The following is a 21,403-nucleotide window of genomic DNA, read 5'->3' as shown; positions in this document are numbered from 1 at the left end:
TATTTTTCTTTTTAGAAAAAAGAATTTGTGTTTTGAGTTCTTTATTTTTAAGACAAACATTGTCTTTTTGACATTGAGAAATAATTTAAGTCAAAGGATCTACTGTATGCCAACAAGGTAAGTGTCCTGAGATTTTTTTTGAGGGGGGGTGGTGGTTGTTTGTTTAAGAGGGAAATGTTTCCAGGAACTGCTTTAGCAAAGGATGAGTGTTCTCCATGGAGAGTGCATTTCTTGAGAATGAATGTAATTCTCTTCTCCCAGTACCTTTTGATTAGAGTTAAAGCAAGAAAATTAAGGAAAGAGTCAGGAAGCAAAGACATCTTGTAGAGAAACAAAGTTAAGCTGTGGGAAGAAACCATCCGAAGGGAAGGTGCAGTGAGAAATAGTCAATGACCCTAGGCTCACCCCTGATTCCACTTATGAATGAGATAGGAGTGCCCGGTGTTGGGAAACATCAAGTACTCCACAGATGGCATGATATGAAATACTGCAGCAAGGTAAGAGAATGGTGGGCTGATAAGAAACACAAACTGATCAAATTGCAGACTCAAAGAAGTCATAACTCTTGGAAGACTGAGGCGGAAGGATTGCCGGAGCCCAGTGGCTCGAGGCTGCAGTGGCCTGCAGCGGCTACTGCACTCCAATCTGGGTGACAGAGTGAGACTCCAACTCAAAAAAAAAAAAATGTCATAACTGATTGCATGACTTGCAAATCACCCAAGTCTCCCCATGTCTCATAAAGTGTTCCTACATTTGCTGGTCAGTCAAGTATGGGGTGATGTTTTGTACAAAAATCCAGTTCAATATATAAGGGCTTTTTTCTGCCAAGGTATTAAATATAATCAACCTTTGAGTCACAAAATACACACACAGTGGCTCACACCTGTAATCCCAGCACTTGAGGAGACCAAGGTGGGAAGACTGCTTAAGCCCAGGAGTTCAAGACCAGCCTAAGCAGCATACTGAGACCTTGTCTCTACAAATTTTTTTTGTTAAATTAGCCAGGTGTAGTGGTATACACTTGTAGTCCCAGCTACTTGGAAGGATGAGGCAGAAGGATCACCTGAGCCCAGGAGGTCAGGGTTGTGGTGAACTATGATCATGCCACTACACTCCAGCCTGCGCCACAGAGTGATAACCTGACCAAAGAAAAAGTGCCTTATGAAGTGCCTTTACAGATTACAAAGAGTTTGCACACATCTTATGTTCTCCCAGCCCTTCAAGTCTTCAGTAATCTCTCCTATACTTGAATTCACATCTAGTTTTTTTACACCAATTACTTTGTTTTGAGACATAAAAATTGAAGGAAACAAAAAGAAAAATACTTTATTCCTCTATTTTACAAATATGAAAACAATGACTCTGAAAAACGAAGAATATTGCCCAAGGTTACATAGCTGGTTGGAGGACGAAGCAGAACTAGAATTCACACCTTTCCATTTCCAATCCGCTCACTACCTCTTCTTACTGACTTAAAAGCATATTTTAAGACAGTTGCCCCACTGTGAAATTCACAGTCTGTACATACAGAACATACAGATTAATTTTAAAAGGTACAAATTCCCAATTTGTTTCTACAGTCTCTAAGACAGTCCTTAAAAGACAAGGATTTTTTTTCCCATTGCCTTTCTGTCCCATGGCCCACTGTGACTGCCACCAATACGGCTAAACAGGCCAGGAGCATCACAACACCCATGCCCAGAGCTGTTGCAGTTGCAGGACTTTGCAAAGATGTCAGGTGCACGTCAGTCCCTCTCCACACAACAGCGTCTCCTTGAGGGCAGTCGCTGCATGTTTTTTTTTTCTAAGATTTTATTACTACCGTTTAGTCACTGGGACCTAAGTGACTTTGGGGTCCCACAGTACCTGCACTTAGAAGTGGCCAGAGCATATCTGTTGAATGAACTGACTTGGTGCTAGTCTATTGACTTTAGCATATTTTTCACATTGCCAACTCAATGAGCAGCCAATTCCTTTGTGTTATTATTGCAAAGACCGAGTGCAGCAGACATTTACTAGCCCCAGGATTCTATCTAGCGGCCTGGAAATTCGAGTATTCTTGTTGGTGGAGGCCATTTAATTCTGGCTAGAAGCTCTCTAGACTTTGGACCCTCAACCCAAAGGAAACCGCGGGTATGTCTGCCTACCCACTTCCAAACTTGTCGATAACTGTATCTGTTTGGGCTATCTCTTCTAGGGAATCAAGAGGGAAGGAATGAGACAAGCAAGGAGGGAAGGAGTGAATACAAAGTATTTTGTACAACGCACTTTTATGTAAATGATATTTCATTTTTTAGAACTCAGGCAATCCTTCAACATAGGTAGTTTTCTTATTTTATGAATAATACATCTAGGGTGTTTCAGTAGCTTGCTTGGGGTCACATGATTGGTAGCAGAGACAGTTCAACCCAATTCTACTGCTTTCAAAGATTATTTTTACTGGAGCTTATGAGGCTCTCCCAACTAAATAGAGAATCTCAAATAAACTAAGAAGCTGAGAAGAAGAAGGAGATATATGGCAGCAGATAATGAAGCCAAGCGTGGAGATCTTGGCCTTACAAAGGGCAAGATGGCAAATGCACTTGAAAACAGGAAGCCCTAGGAAATCTTTCTGACCTTCATTGCAAACCCAAGAATCTGCTCCAAGACCAGGTGGCTCTGAGGGGTCCAAGGGCTCAGCATCTTTCTTTGCTCCCTGAGGTCAGTAGATCCACTTTGCTTATGTGCCAGAAGCTTCTGGTCTGATCGGGATGCAAGCTGCAAAGCCACAGGGATGAACCATTCCCAAAGTGCAGCAGCAATCCTAAGCAAGGGTGAAGGAAGGGGCTTAGTGACAGGATCAGAGACCAGCAAATGGTGCACATCTTGGCGGCGGAGCCAGAGATCCACCTTTAATGCCGACTCTTCCTCTTATTAACAGCATGTCCTTAAGTCCTGTAGAATGATAACACTATGCTCTCCCATTCCCTGGTCTCCTAGCTCAGTCAATATGTGCTCTCTTGGCTCCCCAAGGCAAATACCCCTGTGATAAGGGGCTTGAGACTATAAAAGTCACGCCGGGCCCATATAGTTAGATCTCTCCTTTCACTGCATCTTCACAGGAAAAGGCAAATGAGTCATATATGTTTTACAAAACAATTAAATACTTTGAGGTCTCAACTGTTGTCTGTGTGTTTTCTTGACTGGCTAGGAGGTGTTTCAGGGAACAGCAGCACCTGTAACTACGTCCACTTGGTGTGTCAGGGCCTCAGTGATGTAACCCTGATTTACCGGAATTAACTCATCAGCTCATCTGACCAAGGCAAAAGCTATGGTGAGGTGTGCAGAAGCACAAATTATAAAGTCCAGAGCTGGTTTGAAATCCCCATGACACACACCTCCTTCAGAGTCCCCTAACATGCATGAGCACCTTTGTTTTCACTTGACTTCATCTTGGACTCCAGAATGCCCCATAGGATTTTTCTTGGGAACTTTGTTCTCTATTACATCAGTCTTGCCTTCAACCCATGTAATATCCTTGCCATGTGGCAGGACTATTTTTCAGGACTTCAGATGCTCTGGGTGAAAATTGACATTTCTACCAACTGAAATTCTTAGGGTTCAGAGGCGCAAAGTGACAGCATAGGGTCCCTTTAATGCTGAGAGGATCTAGGGTCCAAGGGGTCAAGGCACTGGCTACATTAATAATAAATAATAACACAGATTGAGCAGCCCTATCCAAAACACTTGGGACCAGAAGTGTTTCAGATTTCAGATTTTTTGAATATTTGGAAAATCCAAAATGTTCCCTTAAGCATTTACTTTGAGCGTCATTTTAGTGTTCAAAAAGTTTGGATTTGGGAATTTGGGCTGTGCATCCTGTAATAGCTAATTTTAACTGAGCAATTACTATGTAGCAGGCACACTTCTAAAACTTTTCCAATATATATCAGTCATTTAATCTTCACAGCCAATCTTTAAAGAGTTATTATTATTATTACCATTCCCATTTTACTGATGAGAAAACTGAGGCACAAAGAAGATGAACAACTAGCCAAAGCCACACAGTTAATAAGTGGGGAAGCCGGGATTTAAACCAGTCTGATTTCAGAGGCTGCATTTTAATCAGAAGGTGATTCTCCCTCCATTCTGAGATAAAAGAAGGGCATTCACTGCCCTGTAAAAGTTGAGTCCTGTGACAAGGGCTTCTTTCCAACCTTGTCGTTTGAAGAAGTTCTGCTTGACCTTCCTCTCACAGGGCACACGATGGCCAAGAGAGTCGCAGTGATTGGAGCCGGTGTGAGTGGCCTGTCCTCCATTAAATGCTGCTTGGACGAGAACCTGGAACCCACCTGCTTTGAGAGGAGTAATGACATCGGGGGACTGTGGAAGTTTGCTGTGCGTGGTTCACGTCCTCCCATCTCCATCCGTTGTAACCTGGCCATTTGCTTTGTCTCTGCTTTAGCCTGCCTTGGTGATCAAGTAAGGGTGTCTCACTGCAACAGAACAAACATGTGCATGGGTAGTATAAGACACTGTAGGATACAGTGTGGTCAGGGAGGAATCTTGACACTAGGCAGGGTAGAGGCAGGAACAGCTGGAAGAGAGAGGGAAAAAGAATTAAGTCTGATCGATAAACATAGCATTGGAAATTTATGATGGCTTCTGGACCTTGGACAGAGTGGCCGAGTGTCACATCGGGTAAACTGAGTGGCACGCAGCAGATTACACTCTGGAGAGGATGGAAGCTGACATCAGGGCATGCAGTCCCAAGCCCCAGACACTGTTCAGGCCCATGGAAAGAGAACTGGCAAGAGGGAGGCAGCAGCCAGACCTCGGAAGGTCTTGGGTTGGAGTGGTTAGCCTTCACATTACCAGAAGGGGAAGAGCCAGGCACTGACTACTCCTTCTTAGAAGTGGGATATTCCGCGGAGGAGGCTCCACCCAGGGACAGACCAGCTGGGAGGTGACTGAGCTTCAGAAAGTGGGGGTGAAAGTGCTTAAATACCACCTGCCTCTGGCCAGGCCTGGTCCTGGTTCCTGGGAGTAGCAGAGTATGCAGTGGGGACCAATGGCTCTGCCCCAGTGGTGTGGTGTAAGTGGGTGTCAGAGAGACAAAAGCCAGGCAAGCCCAAGTCTTAAATGCTGCAGGGAGACAAGAGCAACACTCATCAGCAGGAGTGAGAGGTAAGGCTTCATGGGAGAGACCGTATGTGCTGGATCCTTAGTGTGTGGTGAATAAAATAAAGTAAGCAGTTAAGTGTAAGCAGGAGTGGCCATAACCCTAGGATTACAATGTATTAATAGAAAAAAAATACTTTGTCTGGCCATGCTGTGAGCCTCATCAAGCCATCAGATGTCAGCAAGGAAAAAGTCAGGTTTTGTTCATGTAGCATCTGCTTTTTAACCCCAGTTGGTTTGTTTTTTTTTCTCCTGTTCTAAAGAGATATAGATTAATTTTTGGAAAATAATATTGAGTTAAACAAAAGGAATCATAAATGTGAAATAGTAACAATGCCCACAGGTCAGTACTAAAAAAATGTCACTGTCATCTCCTTCAGTCACAGACATGTGGCTGTCTCTCAGTATCTGTGGGGGGCTTAGTTCATGAACCCCCTCCAACACCAAAATCCACAAACGTTCAAGACCCTGGTATAAAAGTGTGTGGGCCAGGCATGGTAGTGCACACATGTAATCCCAGCACTTTGGGAGGCCAAGGTGGAAGGACCACTTGAGCCCAGGAGTTCAAGACCAGCCTGGACAACATAGCAAGACCTCATCTCTACACAAAATAAAAAATTAAATTAAAAAGCCAGGTGTGGTGGCACTTGTCTGTAGTCCTAGCTACGCAGGAGGCTGAGGTGGGAGGATCGCCTAAGCCCAGAAGGTTGATGCTGCAGTGAGCCGTGATTGTGCCACTGCACTCCAGTCTGGGCAACAAAGTGAGACCTTGATTCAGGAAAAAAAGGGAGGTATAATATTTGTATATGACCCACGCCCATCTTCCCGTATACCTCAAATCATTTCTATATTATTTATAATACCTAATACAATGTAAATACTAAATAAATAGTTGCTATACTGTGATGTTTAGGGAATTATGGCAAGAAAAATAGTCTGTACATGCTCAGTACAAACACAACCATCTTTTTTTTTTTGAGTTGGCGTCTCACTCCATCATCCAGGCTAGAGTGCAGTGGCACGCTCACAGCCACCCCAGCGTCAATGTACTGGGCTCCGGCGATCCTTTTGTCTTGGCCTTCCTGGAACCACAGGCACGCGCTACCACGCCTGGCTAACTTTTTGATTTATTGTAGAGATGAAGTCTCGCCAAGTTGCTGGGGCTGATCTCAAACCTGCAGGCTCAGGCAATCCACTTGCCTCAGCCTCCTAAAGTGCTGGGATTATAATAGGCTGAGCCACCGAGCCCAGCTCTGCTCCCACCCAAATATTTTTTTCTTGGTTGGTTGAATCCACAGACGCAGATATGGAGGGACGGTAGTACTGTGCTTTGTTTTTTTAAAAAAATCCCATTGTTATACTAATTTCCATTCATTCTGCAATATTTACCATGTTCTTCTACCAAGACACAATGGTTAATAGGGGCAATGCAACCCTCACAGTCTAGCCAGAAACAGACACAGCACACGGGAATCACAACACAGTGGGTTGAGTCTGGGCTAACAGCACAGGCTGCGGCAGGGTCCTAACAGCCAGCTTATGCAGACCTGCTGGGTCATGGGAAGCTTCTTAGGGACACTAACAGCTAAGAGAGAGACTCTGGGGAGACATAAAGGTTAGCTCAGTCACAAGTTCACTGGTGCCTTTAAAACTTTTGTTTTGTTGTTCTGTGTCTGCGATGGAGATCAGGACAAGGAGAGGAGCTGGCGGGGAGGGGACAGTGGGGTCCATGAGCAAACAGAAATTAGCAGCATGTCCTGATTCTTCTACGAAGGCTGAGCCAGGATGAAGAGATGGAGCTAGAGGGGCACACAGGTTGAGAAGGGATTTGGTTTTGTTTTTAAAATTAGAGTCTCCTCTATTTTAAGCATTGACAGGAAGGAGTCACTAAAGAAGAAGTAATTGAGAATATATAGACAATAAGGAGAAAAACCCATACAGGGTTTCTTTTCCTTTCTGGCAGAGAGGAAGATGTCAGGGCATGAGTGGCATGAGTAGCCACTGGAAGGGAAAAGGAAAAGACAACCAAGACAGGCCAGGAACCCCTGCCTATGGCATCATTTAAGGACAGTGCTAGTCTGGAAGAGCCCTGTTAAAAAATCTCACTAGATTTTTTGTGGTCTGAAAAAGATGTTGTATTTAATTATTCCAATCCCACCAATGATTTCTGATCACTGCAGCATGGCGACCCGATGAGGCATTTCTTGGGATGCTTTACATTACGGATGGGACCCCCTCCCCCAGTGGGCATGGCATGAGCCTGCTCTCTTCCCCTTATCTCCATCACCCCGATAAGCTAACTGTACCTTCACCACAGGAATCTTCTAAAGATGGGATGACCAGGGTCTACAGGTCATTGGTGACAAATGTCTGCAAGGAAATGTCATGTTACAGTGATTTCCCTTTCCAAGACGATTATCCAAATTACATGCACCAAGGAAAATTTTGGGACTATCTCCAGGAATTTGCTGAGCACTTTGACCTCCTGAAATATATTCGGTTTAAGGTAAGATACTTTAGGTTATGGAAGATTAATGAGTGGGAGCTGGCCTATTCTGCACGCTAATGGAAATGGGATACTTAAGTAAACGTATTCCTGATTATTATCTCATCACAAATAAGGCAGATAATAAAGACCCCTCACTCCTCCTGCTACTCATTTAACTCAGATAAATCATTAAAACACTGAATTTCTTGATTCCTCCTCTAAATGTGAAACTCTTATATGGGATGAAATTTAGGGCTAGGCATGATGGCTCATACCTATAATCCCAGTACTTTGGGAGGCCAAGGAGGAAGAATCACTTGAGGCCAGGAGTTTGAGACCTACCTGGGCAACATAGCAAGACATCATCTCTTTAAGAAAATTAAAAAATAAATAAGCCAGTCACGGTGGTGTGGGCCTGTTGTCCCAACTATTTAGGAGGCTGGTCACTTCAGCCCAAAAGATCGAGGAGGTTGCAATGAGCCAATGAGCCATGATCGTCCCACAGCACTGCAGCCTGGGTACAGAATGAGACCCCCCCAGTTCCAAAAAAAAAAAAAAGGAAAAAAGAAAAGAGAGAGGGAAAGAAAGAAATTTATAATTCTTTTTTAGAGAAAAAGGAAAACCATTGGGAAGAAATTACTAGAAGTCTGAACCACAGAAATTATAATGGAGCAAAACTAATTTCCAAACTTTTCCAAAGCATCAAATTATTATAACTCTTCTCCTCCTCACCAGGAATAAAAAAACGGACTGTTCCTTCCTTCCAGTGGAAGGATTCAAATGCCTTGGGCCCAAGTAGATAATGCCACCTTTGAGAATTTGCGCAAGTTACTTAACTTTTCTGGAGAGATGTTAACTAATATTTATAGACCTCCTATCATGGGACGTGGCCTACTTCAAGTAACAGACATGATTGCCACACCAGTCACTGTAGGAGGTCCGAAGGCATTGGTAGGAAGCAAGTGTTTATCTTTTACTTTTAGACCACGGTGTGCAGCGTAACAAAGCGCCCAGACTTCTCCGAAACAGGTCAGTGGGATGTCGTCACGGAGACAGAGGGCATGCAGGACAGGGCCGTTTTTGATGCTGTCATGGTTTGCACTGGACATTTCCTGAGCCCCCATTTACCCTTGGAATCATTCCCTGGTGAGTCACTTATAGCTGAGACCCTGTGCTTCTGGGTTCTTATAGAAGAAAAGGATATTGATTTGTAATAAGAAATACTTTCCCATGATTAAAGACAACTTTATACTCACCCTTAAAAATATTATGTACAAAATTACCTTGAAAGGTATAAAGCATAAAGTAGGTGTGGGTATTATTATTTACTTACTAATATAAATGTTATTGTTTAAGCTTTCCCATGCATGTCTAATCCACATTCAGTGATCACATAAGGCTCAAAACTATCAAATCTTCATGAGAAGGAACAGGCTTTGGGAACAACTACAGGTCATTTAAATCAGAACTAACCTATAATCCAGGAACTTTAAGGAGGTGATAGTATAAGAAACCTCCTTGACAGATTTTTTAAAAGAAACAAACCAGAAATTAAACATGTAAAGTGATATATTCAATTCACCCTTCAGAACACTCAGTACAATAATAATCCATACACCAGGGCTATCCACAAAAAGAAGCTTTAGAAGTTCTCATTTGGAAACGCTTTTAAATCTGATAGCATATTCTTTTAAATATATTCATGATTATAAAATCTCCATCTTTTGAGGCCAAAATTGATTACTTGAAAACCAAAAGCTATTCACATTCAGATGAAGGGAATAAAATTAGTCAATTAAAGATCACTACAATGTAGCAAAGCTACTCTTCTTCTGTTGTGTATCAGTGGCCCTAAAGGCAATTGAGCAAATGAAGTTTTGAAATTTCTTCGAAGAATCAGAAGAACTTTTAAGGAAGGAGGAGTATGAAGAGTAAAACTTGCAAACCACCAGGCACAGGGGCTCACCCCTGTAGTCCCAGTACTTTGGAAGGCTGAGGCAGGATAATCTCTTGAGACCAGAAGTTTGAAACCATTCTGGGCAACAAAACCCTGGTTCTACAAAACAAACAAACAAAAATTATCCAGGTGTGACAGTGTGCCTGTGGTTGCAGCTACTTGTGGGGGCTGAGGTAGTGCACTTGCTTGAGCCCAGGAACTCAAAGCTGTGAGCTGTGATCACGTCACTGTACTCCAGCCCTGGTGACAGAGCGAGACTCTGTTTCTATGAGAAAAAAAAAAACTTGTTTTTGCAAACCTTGGCAAGAAAAAAAAAAGAAAACATGCTTTATAAACATAATCACAAATTTTAAAAATATCCTCTTAAAACAATGTATTGGCTGGGCTCGGTGGCTCACCCGGTAATCCCAGCACTTTGGAAGGCTGAGGCAAGTGGATTGCCTGAGCCCACAGGTTCGAGAGCATCCCGGACAACTTGGTGAGGCCTCATCTCTACAATAAATCAAAACTTTGCTGGGCGTGGTAGCATGCGCCTGTAGTTCCGGCTACTTGGGAGGCTGAGGCAGAAGGATCGCCAGAGCCCAGCAGGTCAACAGGTCAATGCTGGGGAGGCCATAAGTGTGTCTCTGCTTTCCAGCTGGGCGACAGAGTGAGACTCCAACTCAAAAAAAAAATTGTGTTTAGGAATCTAGTGGGAATTCAATACACATAGTTTTGCAGAGAAACAATATCATAAGAGGTAGTTTGTCAGGCTTAGGTTGGTCTGGGGGATGAACACAGTTGTACAGTGCTGTAGGAATACATAACCACCATTTATGACAATTTTTCCTTTGGGAAAAGATGTTACAAGTGCCAAATACTAAAATGAAACTTTCAGAATGCAGTGTCTTGGCAAGTTTGGCTTGGCTCACCCTTTATTCCACACGATGTTCAATTCCTTGTAGACTATCACTACTTCAGATTCTGTTTCTGATTTTGATGAGTACCTTTCACAAGTAGCTTCAGGACCTCTGTTGAGACAAATGTTTACTTGGAAGTATGGACTCTTCTCCTTATAGGAAGTATCAGGGCTGTTTCTATGCTGCCGCCAGTTAGAAAAACCCATAGAAAGCACAAGCTTTGTCTATAAGGTGTCACAACTATTTGACAGTTGACATTGAGACACACACACACCCTTTTAAAAAAATCTATATTGTTGACCTAAAGGAATAAGCTGAGAAACAAAATATAATTTTAAAGAGTTTACTTAAGTCAAAAGGTAATTTTAAAGAGTTTTTGAGGACAGCTGCCCAGGAAACATGTCCGAGTTGCCTTGGCAAGTGCTGCCTTTGGCCTGTGTTCCAAGCAGGTTTTTAGAGGCAACAGGACAAGGAGTGGACTGATACAAGCTTCTTGACAGGAATTCTCATTGGTTTATAGAAATAGCATTGATTAGTCACTGGCTATGCATAGTTGAACTCTAGGGTATGAGTTAGGGTATCCAGAGTATGGCATTGTTACGTTGATCTGTAGCTGCTTGATGTCAGTGAGTCTAGGACTACATAGCAAGTGGAGTCAAGAGGTGATCACTTATCTCAAGAGGGAGTGAGATGTGACTACTGTCTCATTTCTGTGCCTCTCTGGGCCTGATGATTCAAAGGGGACTGCATTCCTCAAATAAAATGTTTATTTTCTTTCTCAGTATAAATCGTCCTATTTTCCTGAATTAGTAGTTTTGATTTACCAAGTAGACTTCTTTTTATTCTTTGGGGAACTGCATCGACATAATCATTGACTCAGAACTACTGACACATTTAATATTTTTTCTTTCTCAATATACAATTACAGAGAACCTAGCATTGTGTTAGGGAGCATGAGAGACACAAAATCTATGAAGGAAGGTGAGCCCTCAAGTAACTACTCTCCAGCAAAACCTCAGTAAATGGAGGAATGCCCTACTGTCTAATGCATTCTGGTGTCTTCTGTTCCCATTTCTTGGAACCCTCTTTGTGTTTTCCTTTCCAATTTCTAATCATCCTTCAAGTTTCTTCCTTTAAAAAACAAATCGCCTCCCCCAGAAATGCCTTCCTGTCTCAGCCGAGGCTGCATGCCCCCAGAAGCCTGCACAACTCCCCCTGTCCTGGGAGACTGTGGAGGATCAGCCTGACAGCTGAGCCCCAGGGACCAGGATGTTGAATCCTGTCCTGACTCTGTCACTTACCATAAGGTCTTGGGCAAGTTGCTGAACCTCAGCTTGGGTGAAACTGAATAACAAAATGGTCTACCCCATGAGGTGATTTAAGGGTTAAATTAGTTAATATGTAGAAAGCCTTCAGAAGCCTGGGGCCTGCCTAGCGAGGGCTAAAAAATGTTAGCTCTTGTCTACTTACCTATTTCCCCACTGGAGAAAAAATTCCTTGAGTGTAGACACTCCCTATCCTCACATTCCTTAGACCTAACTAGCACCCTGGGGTACACAGTCTTGCAAGAACAGGTTATATAAAGCACTATTATTACCCGGCCTTTTTTAATGCCCCTGCCGACCTGATCTGTGGGCCTTGTCCTTGCCCTGCTTAGTGTAAAATAATGAAAAGTCCTCTGACCACATTACGTCACCCACAAATTCTCATTTTCATAACTGAAACGTCCTGTCTTGTATAATTGTCAAAATGTGCCTCTCCATGCGACATGCGGTGGTAAAGCGTCTCCCCACCCCCACAGGGCGCCTGCTTGGATTGACAGCGCGGCTTCTCTCCTCCGGGTCACTTCCTCTTCCCCCAAGCCCTTCCCGGCCAGCTGCTGTTTCTAGCCTTTGCAGAACTGGAGTCAAGAGAAAAGAGAAGGGCGGGAAGAGGCCAGGGAGCCAGAAAGGTCGTTCTTGACTGGCACCAGTCTTGTGCTGGTTTTCTGTGACCTTGGCAGTGTGGAAGGCTGACTGCCCATATTTCAGCTGTAGCTGCTTGTTAGGGGCTGTTTGGCTCAGGATGACCCTTTACTACCCCCTGGTCCCCAGGCGCTCCCCAGGTTATCTCCACACAGACTGACTACTGGAGTCTTGCTGTCTGTTCACTTGGCCACCTTGTGCAAGGCCCTCTTAAGGTGGCGTCACACAGGCGGTCTCCCAGAGTGCCTTCATCTGGTCTCTCACCAGATGAACAGTGAGAGAGACACCGCCCCCGGAGCAGCCATCATCCCTTGCAGGCTGTTCCAGCACAGCCTTCCAAGCATGGTTCAACACCAGTCTCAGAGTGGTCTCCTGGAAGTCCCCCACACCAGGCACCATGTAGAGACAGGAAATGCCACAGCACTTTAATAGTTGCTTTCATGAAATTGTCCCATTTCCAACTCGTAGCTGTTCGACTCCAACCATTTTAGACCCTCAAAGCAGAGGCAAGGCTGAGGCTCACAGAACAGTCCACCTACCGCAGACATATTAATAGTTGGTTAAGCACTGCTCTTGGAATGCAGTTCCTATTGTTCAGTTTGCAGTGTGGGGGGCCTCAGCAGGCAAAGAATCCTATTAAATTATTTGGTAGGCTGGCGCCATGGCTCACACCTGTAATCCTATCATTTTGGGAGACGGAGGCAAGAAGATTGCCCACAGGTTCGAGATCTGCCTGGGCAATATGGTGAGACCTCATCTCTACAATAAATCAAAAATTAGCCGGGTGTGGTGGCGCACGCCTGTAGTTCCAGCTACTTGGAAGGCTGAGGTAGAAGGATCGCCTGAGCCCAGCACGTTGAGGCTGTGGTGACTGTGAGTATGCCACTGCACTCGCCTGGGTGACAGAGTGAGACTCTGACTCAAAAAATATATATTTGGTATGTATTGTAACATTATGTATAATGCACATATAATGTTTTCTATAGATATGTATAATGTATTCAGTAAGTGTTAAGAGCAAATGCATGAATCAATGACTGAATGGCAGGAGAATCATATATCAGAGTAAGGGGTATAATCTTTATGCATTAAAGCTTCAAAAGCAATTGGAGCATTGGGATGGAAAGTTGTCTCGTTCTCTAAACTGCTTGAGTTTCCCTTTCTAATTCTTTGTCAGTGCTTCATCTCACCGGTCAGTGATTTCATCTATCACTGGCTCCATCACCTTTGTTTCCTCTGTCACCTCTCAAGTTTCCATTGCTACCACCTCTGCTGTAAACAACCCTACCTCCACTATTACTACCATTTTTAGTCCATGGGAAGCCATGGTTTATGTCTTTTATATCTGCTTAGCAGATAATTACCAGAAATAAATCATTACAACTATGCTTCTATGGGAGAGTGTTAGGAGCTTCATGAATGATCAGTCATAAATACCATCAGGATAAACAAATAAGCATGCAACATAATAAAGCATTAAGCGTAAAGTATACATAACATGAGCCTAAGTCATAGGAATAATTACTTTATTTGCACAAGAACTTGCCACCAAATTTCTTCTATGGAAAATTTTAATTGAATTAAAATTCAGTTTGTAAATACATTATATATACAAATCACATTTTGATAGAATATAGCTATTAGGTAAAATAATATACATCAGTAATCTACTTTTTTATTTTTAGCTGCTTACTCAGTATACAAAAGAATATGTCAAATAGGTCTTTAGATATGAGTGCAGGGATCCTGAAAGAAATCACAATGGGTATGATACATTCTGTAGATGGTTGCAATGACATGTGATTGAAGCAATCTACTTCCTGCCTTGGGGGTTCAGAGTGGTGCACAGGATGTTTCTTGTTATTTGTGAGTTTGACTTCCCTAAGTGATTGCTTTAAAAGGGAACACTCATGGGGTACAAGATCTTCTGTATATTTAACAAAGCAGTTTGTACTACGTCTATACCCAGTCTCACAGCATTCCGGGGAAGAGGGAGACCACATGTTTCATCTGCCTCCTGCCGCTGGTGGTGGATGCGAGGGGCAGCCTTGTTTTTGGGTCTTCCCTTTTTCCAGACTACTTCCTGCCTTCTGTGAAAGTATAACTTCAGATAGTTCAGGTTTTGTGATCCTTCCCTCCCCTCAGGAATCCAAAAATTTAAAGGCCAGATCCTGCACAGTCAAGAGTACAAGATTCCAGAAGGCTTCCGAGACAAACGTGTCCTAGTGCTGGGTCTTGGGAACACAGGTGGAGATGTGGCAGTGGAACTCAGCCGCACAGCAGCTCAGGTACACACTTCTGAGCAAGGGCCTCACGCCAATTCATGGGGACTGGAGAGCTATTGAGACCAGAAAACACCCTGGCACGTTGCTAAATCATGTAGACACAGGGTCAGTGAAAAAAACCTGAAGATCCTTGAAGCCACACATGCCTCCCTGAATCATTTAAGAAGCCATACTTCACAGAACTAAACCATGTCCAGGAAGGAGCTAGGAAAGCTGTGTGGATACCAGAGCACTAGTGTTGTTCAGAAGGAATGAGACCAAGCAGGTACATTGCTCTACCTAGGCCAGTCATATTCCTTTCACACTCTCCCTTTGTCATTCTGGAAAAACTGTCGTGGAAGGACAGAAAGGGGAGGTCATTGTTCTGAAGGTCTCCAAGTTTTCCAAGTCCAAAGTCAGACTTGAATCTTGTTGAAAGATAAAAGCAACCCTTACTTGCCCAAGAAGTCTACATAACGATTTTTAGAAAATCTAAGCCCAGCCGGGCTCAGCGGCTCAGCCTGTAATCCCAGCACTTTGGGAGGCCAAGACAAGTGGATTGCCTGAGCCTGCTGGTTCGAGACTCGCCCAGGCAACTTGGCGAGACCTCGTCTCTACAATAAATCAAAATTAGCTGGGCATGGAAGTGTACACCTGTAGTTCTGGCAGGCTGAGGTGGAAGGATCACTGGAGCCCAACAGGATGACACTGGGGTGGCCGTGAGTGTGCCACTGCACTCCAGTCTGGGTGACAGAGTGAGACTCCCACTCAAAAAAAAATAGAAAATAAAATAAAATCTAAGCCCAAATTCACAAATTAGAAATCTATTTCACTTTAACATAGATTATAGGACAATGATTAGATTGGGAAAGAATAGATTTTTTTTTTTTTGAGTTGGAGTCTCACTCTGTCACTCAGACTGGAGTACAGTGGCCGCTCCCGGCCACTGCAGCCTCGACCTGCTGGGCTCTGGAGATCCTTCCGCCTCAGCCTTCCAAGTAGCTGGAACTACAGGCTTGCGCTACCACACCCAACTAATTTTTGATTTATTGTAAAGATGAGGTCTCGCCAAGTTGCCCAGGTGGCTCTCGAACCTGCGGGCTCAGGCAATCCACTCACCTTGGCCTCCCAAAGCACTGGGATTACAGGCTGAGCCACCAAGCCCGGACGAAAAAATCGATTTTTATTTAATTCAGTTAAAATTGTTCTGCCAAGCCATTATTTTAAGTTCTATATTATTTACATGTAAAAACTTGTCAGATAAATTCCATATATCTACAAGTATTAGAATTCTATGTTTATAACTCTGTAAACATAATAAAAATATCTAAGAGATATACAGATCTGGTCAAGTGATTTTGAGGGCAATGACAGCAATGGGAACAGGTAGTCACATGGAGATCTGTGTACAAATTCACCAATCCTCTGTTGTTATAGGACAATTTTAAACACTTTGATGAAAACTACTACAAATGATGGACATGTGTTTATTCTTCTTGTTTTACTTTTTAGGTACTTCTCAGTACTAGAACTGGTGCCTGGATTATCAGCCGCTCTTCAGATGGGGGCTACCCTTTTAACATGATGACTGTAAGAAGATGCCATAATTTTATTGCACAAGTTATGCCTTCGGGTTTTCTAACCTGGATTCAAGAAAGGAAGATGAATAAGATATTTAATCATAAAAATTATGGATTGAGTATTCCAAAAGGGTACTTGAACTTTTTGTATTTAATGGAACAATTATTAAATCAATAGTTTTCATTCTATTTTGTTCAAAATGTTCAATAAGTGTAATACTTCCTTTGTTTATCCTGTTCTAAACATTTTCCCCTGAAACATTGCCCATCGGATATCACAATGGTTCTTGAAACAGTATCCTCTGTCAAGTAGCAAAAGTAGTGAGGCTAAAAGAAAAAGAAAGATGAAAAATTTCATTTCCTACTTGAAAATCAGGAAATTTAAAATGACTTTGAGGAATAACAAAATTGTTGCCATATGATATTTTCGGCTTCAGTGAATGCAGATGGTCAGTTCTAGCTAACCCATAATAAATGCCTATTCTTGCTGAGTGATTTGAGGTATAAATTTCTAATAGGAATTCCTTAAATGATATATTTTCATATACAGCTTATAGAGTTGCATGTTGGCAAGCAAAAGAAGACCTTTGAAATGCATGTAAGGTTATTAAATGTGATTTTTATCAAATGCTTGACCCAAATCTTTTTCTTTGGTAAATAGCTTTTTTGGGGGGGGGTCTGTGTTCTAATCATTGAGATATCTCTTTTATTTTTTATTTTTGTGTCAAGGTTTCACTTTGTCACCCAGGCTGGAGTGCAGTGGCACAGTCCTGGCTCACTACAGCCTTGACTTCCTGTCCTCAAGTGATCTTCCCATCTCAGTCTCTTGAGTAGCTGGGATTATAGGCATCCAGCTAATTTTTCCTTCTTTTTTTTTCTTTTGCTTTTTTTTTGAGCTGGAGTCTCACTCTGTCGCCCAGACTGGAGTGCAGTGGCCGCTCCTGGCCACCGCAGTCTCGACCTGCTGGGCTCCGGCGATCCTTCCGCCTTAGCCTTCCACGTAGCTGGAACTACAGGTGCGTGCTACCACACCCGGCTAATTTTTTGATTTATTGTAGAGATGAGGTCTCACCTGCCCAGGCGGGTCTCGAACCCATGGGCTCAGGCAATCCACTCACCTCAGCCTCCCAAAGGCGCGGGATTACAGGCTGAGCCACCGAGCCCGGCAATTTTTCCATTTTTGATAGAGACGAGGTCTCACTGTGTTGCCCAGGCTGGTCTCAATTCCTGGGCTCAAGCGATCCTTCTGCCTCAGGTGTGAATTACAGGTGTGAGCCACTGTACCCAGCAACATCTTCAATTTATAAGGAAAACTAATGGCAAAGGATGATTTGATATGTACATTTTATAGACATTATATCTGATGTGACTAGGAAGAATGATGCTCACAATGAAAATACATTCATTAGTATAAATTGATTCAGATCTTTTTTATTCCCATTTAAAGAACTTCTTGCTAGTTTTCTCTTTGCCTAATGACATTCCTTGAGGCCTCGGTGATGTGAGTCCCAAGTGTGATCATCAAATGGATTGCTGTGTACTCTATGCTGATGCCTGAGAAAAGCACTCTTCCAGAAATTAGTTTCGAGAGATCAAGAATTTAAATTTCAGGCAAGAAAGAGTAGGTTTAGTCATCGTCCACATGCCTACAGGGAGCAGGAAAACAGAACAAGTCATAAACACAGTGAGTCAGGGAGACAACACTGAATTAGACACTGGTCAATTAACTTCCTTAGTTTGGCAAGTAATTTCCCTGAATTGACTAAATAAATTATGTGCTGCAGTTTCTTGCAGAAATAACTAAAGCAATTAATTTTCTCCTCTGTGTCAAAGGAAAAATACAAAATTCATTGTGAATGATGAGCTGCCAACCTGTATCCTGTGTGGGATGGTCACTATAAAGCCCAGCGTGGTAGAATTCACAGAGACCTCTGCTGTCTTTGAAGACGGGACCGTGGAAGAAAACATTGACGCTGTGATCTTCACTACAGGATATAAGTTTTCTTTTCCCTTTTTTGAAGAACCTCTCAAAAGCCTCTGTATGAAGAAGATTTTCCTGTTCAAACAAGTCTTTCCCTCCAACCTGGAGAGAGCAACATTAGCCATCATCGGTCTTATAAGCCTGAAGGGGTCCATCTTGGCAGGCACAGAGCTCCAAGCGCGGTGGGCCACCAGAGTGTTTAAAGGTACCTTCCCTCTCTTCAAAGCCTCCCTTCAAACCTTGAAGTCAGTGCCCTGCTTTTCAGCCCAAATCAAACAGATGTGAGCTAAGGTGGATGTTTTAAAGATTATTTTTGTATTAATGAACAATGTGCATACATCTGCAATATGATGAGTGTGCTATGTCACTTAATGTGACCAACTGAAAAAAAGAGATTTTGGCTCTGTGGATGAAATAAATTTGGACTCCAGAAGGTAATCGGGTTCTCAGATTAGCTGGAAATATTTAAGCTCCGGGATGCCACTCTAGTCTAGTCTAATCCATTCACTCTGAAGTCTTTCCTAATGTCATTGCCTAGTTGCTGGAAGGATAACTGTATATTGCTTCCAAAGAAAGATACTGGAACAGTGCACACCATGAATAAAATTGGCATCTGAGGTGATAGTAACCTTTAAGAAATGTCCATAAAAAATACTGTAGACACCAGAAACTACTTGCTGTCAGTTATGTGATAAGCACACAGTGGCCAGAGTTGAAGCTACCTGGCCCATCCCAACTTTGAAATGCATTCGTTTTATGAGGACATCTCTAAGTCTCAGCCCCTTCATCTGAAAAATGGTGACGATATTCCCTCGAGCATAAGGATTTTGTAAAATGGAGAATGGCTGTACAGCAGTTAGCACAGTGCTTGACACATGAGAAATGTCCATGAAGTGATGGCTGTTGTTCTCACTGTTGTTATCATACTTCTCGAAAGTCAGGCAAGTTTTAAATTAGTGAACATTTTAAAGAATTGCAGTTTTATTTTATTTTTTCTTTTTGAAACCAGGATTTATTAAGAGGACAGAAAAGCTCCCATAGCAGGAAGGGACCCAAGGAGGTTACCCTATGTTTTTGTTTGTTTGCTTGTTTGTTTTTGAGTTGGAGTCTCGCTCTGTCACCCAGGTTGGAGAGCAGTGACACACTCACGACCACCCCAGCGTCAACCTGCTGGGCTCTGGTGATCCTTCCACCTCAGCCTTCCAAGTAGCTGGAACTACAGGCACGTACTACCATGCCCAGCTAATTTTTTGATTTATTGTAGAGACGAGGTCTCGCCAAGTTGCCCAGGCTGGTCTCGAACCTGCAGGCTCAGACAATCCACTCACCTCAGCCTCCCAAAGTGCTGGGATTACAGGCTGAGCCACTGATCCTGGCCAGTTTTATTAATTTTAAATATAAACAGCAATAACAATGGACCAGCCAGCTGTCCTATAACAGAATCCTGTTCTGAATGTGTAAGAACAATCACCAATGATTTATTAAGAGCAGGCAGCACCATACTCAGTAATGTCGACATCTATCACAGTGTAAAAATGGAACAGGTACCTAAAAACCATATGTCCTCCTAAGGTGGCAAAATTGTTGCTCCAACGGAGGAGAGGAGTGCAGGTGATTAGAAACCCTCATTATATTTACATTACAGGAAAAGCATTCCACACCCTCCATCAAATTATCACAAATTTTTATTTATTTTCAGCCATTTCAGTTGCTTTCATGGCATTATTCAGTTATATTAAAATCACAATGGACTCTTAATTAAGTACATGGTTTTTAAGTATTTTATGGGGATCTCCAAATTGCTTATTAGAATGATAAAGCCCACAAAACAACACTGCTTGGCTCACACCATAAGAATAATTGCATGCTCCTTGGGAGAGCTTCTAAGAGGCAACCTAGGAATCATCAATTAAAATCTGGTGACTTTTTTGCAGAATAAAATGGCCCTGGTGGAAGGTACTCCACCGAGCTGAGTTCAGACCTACCTAGCAGGGAGAGTACTTCCACACTCCCAGGTTAGCATGCGGCACCACAAGGGCAGGATAGCCAGAAGGAGACAATGAATAGGGTAGATTCACAAGGTCACAGTGGTCTGAGGTGGGGGTGGCACTGGAGATGGGCAGGGTTCACAGTACAAGGGGTGGGTTGGAAGTGCCAGGAACCTAGGGGACAGAGTGGGAGTTTAGACTCTGGGGCAACTGGACAACTGCAGAGCATGACCAGGACCCAATGAGTGAAGGTAAGAGCAAGGTGGTGTACAGTCCAGAAGAGTAGGAAGGCAGAGTCCAGGTGCCAAGAATGTCCAGGAGGGAGATGGGGAATAACCCAAGGAGATAGCCTCAGTGATCCTGAGAGATGCCAGTCCCTTCCACATCTGAGTTTCCCCATATGACAAAATAAAGGTGTGCCAAAACAGGGTTATAAAACCAGGGTCATTGTGTGTTTGTTAACCAACTAATAACTTTAGCGCATACATACACAAGTATGGGGAGGCATATATACAATATATATTATATTATATATTTAGGGAGGTCCGATGAAGATTCAAGCTGCCACCGGATGCGGGGGTCTGGTGAGCATGGGCAGGCTGAGGGCTGAGCCCCAAGGGCATCTGTCCTCATAATTTTGACGGTAGAGTGCCTGGTTAAGTGAGCTGGGAGAGAGATTTTTCCTCAGAAAATTATCCTCTTTACTCCACTTCTGTTTTGAGCTGTGACTGTCACGTGTTTTGAAGTCAGAGTGGTGGGAGGCCAAAAATGAGAGGGAGGAAACTCAAATAAAGGAAAACACATGTGACTTTACTTTGCTTCCAATTTTCCTCACAGGACTCTGTACAATACCTCCATCCCAGAAATTGATGGCTGACGCCACTAAAAGGGAGGAGCTCATTAAAAGGTATGAAATGCAGTTTGTTATGAGGGAAACATAATATATCCTGTTACCAAAAATTTTTTTAAATAATTCAGAGGCCAAGTGCAGTGGCTCACACATGTAATCCTAACACTTTGGGAGGCCAAGGCAGGAGGATCACTTGAGCCCAGGAATTCAAGACCTTAGACAACATAGGGAGACCTCATTTCTAAAAAATAAAAATAAACACAAATATAGCC

General features: G+C 43.0%; 1 protein-coding gene across 1 annotated transcript in view; it reads left to right on the top strand.

Moving 5' to 3' along the window:
* The first annotated feature begins 4,245 nt into the window (after positions 1–4,245).
* The window catches only part of LOC103263841 (dimethylaniline monooxygenase [N-oxide-forming] 4), a 20,062-nt gene continuing 2,904 nt past the window's right edge, over positions 4,246–21,403 (top strand). The window contains exons 1-7 of the mRNA XM_008061501.1: positions 4,246–4,377; positions 7,478–7,666; positions 8,632–8,794; positions 14,614–14,756; positions 16,245–16,444; positions 18,146–18,498; positions 21,119–21,188. Coding sequence (XP_008059692.1) covers positions 4,246–4,377; positions 7,478–7,666; positions 8,632–8,794; positions 14,614–14,756; positions 16,245–16,444; positions 18,146–18,498; positions 21,119–21,188 — 1,250 coding nt within the window. The remainder of the gene's footprint in view (positions 4,378–7,477; positions 7,667–8,631; positions 8,795–14,613; positions 14,757–16,244; positions 16,445–18,145; positions 18,499–21,118; positions 21,189–21,403) is intronic.

This window comes from Carlito syrichta, unplaced genomic scaffold, assembly GCF_000164805.1.
Source record: "Carlito syrichta isolate Samal-C Ts95f unplaced genomic scaffold, Tarsius_syrichta-2.0.1 Scaffold305295, whole genome shotgun sequence".
Taxonomy (NCBI): Eukaryota; Metazoa; Chordata; class Mammalia; order Primates; family Tarsiidae; genus Carlito; species Carlito syrichta.
The sequence above is the reverse complement of the archived record's forward strand: the minus strand, read 5'-3'. Positions and strand labels throughout refer to the sequence as shown.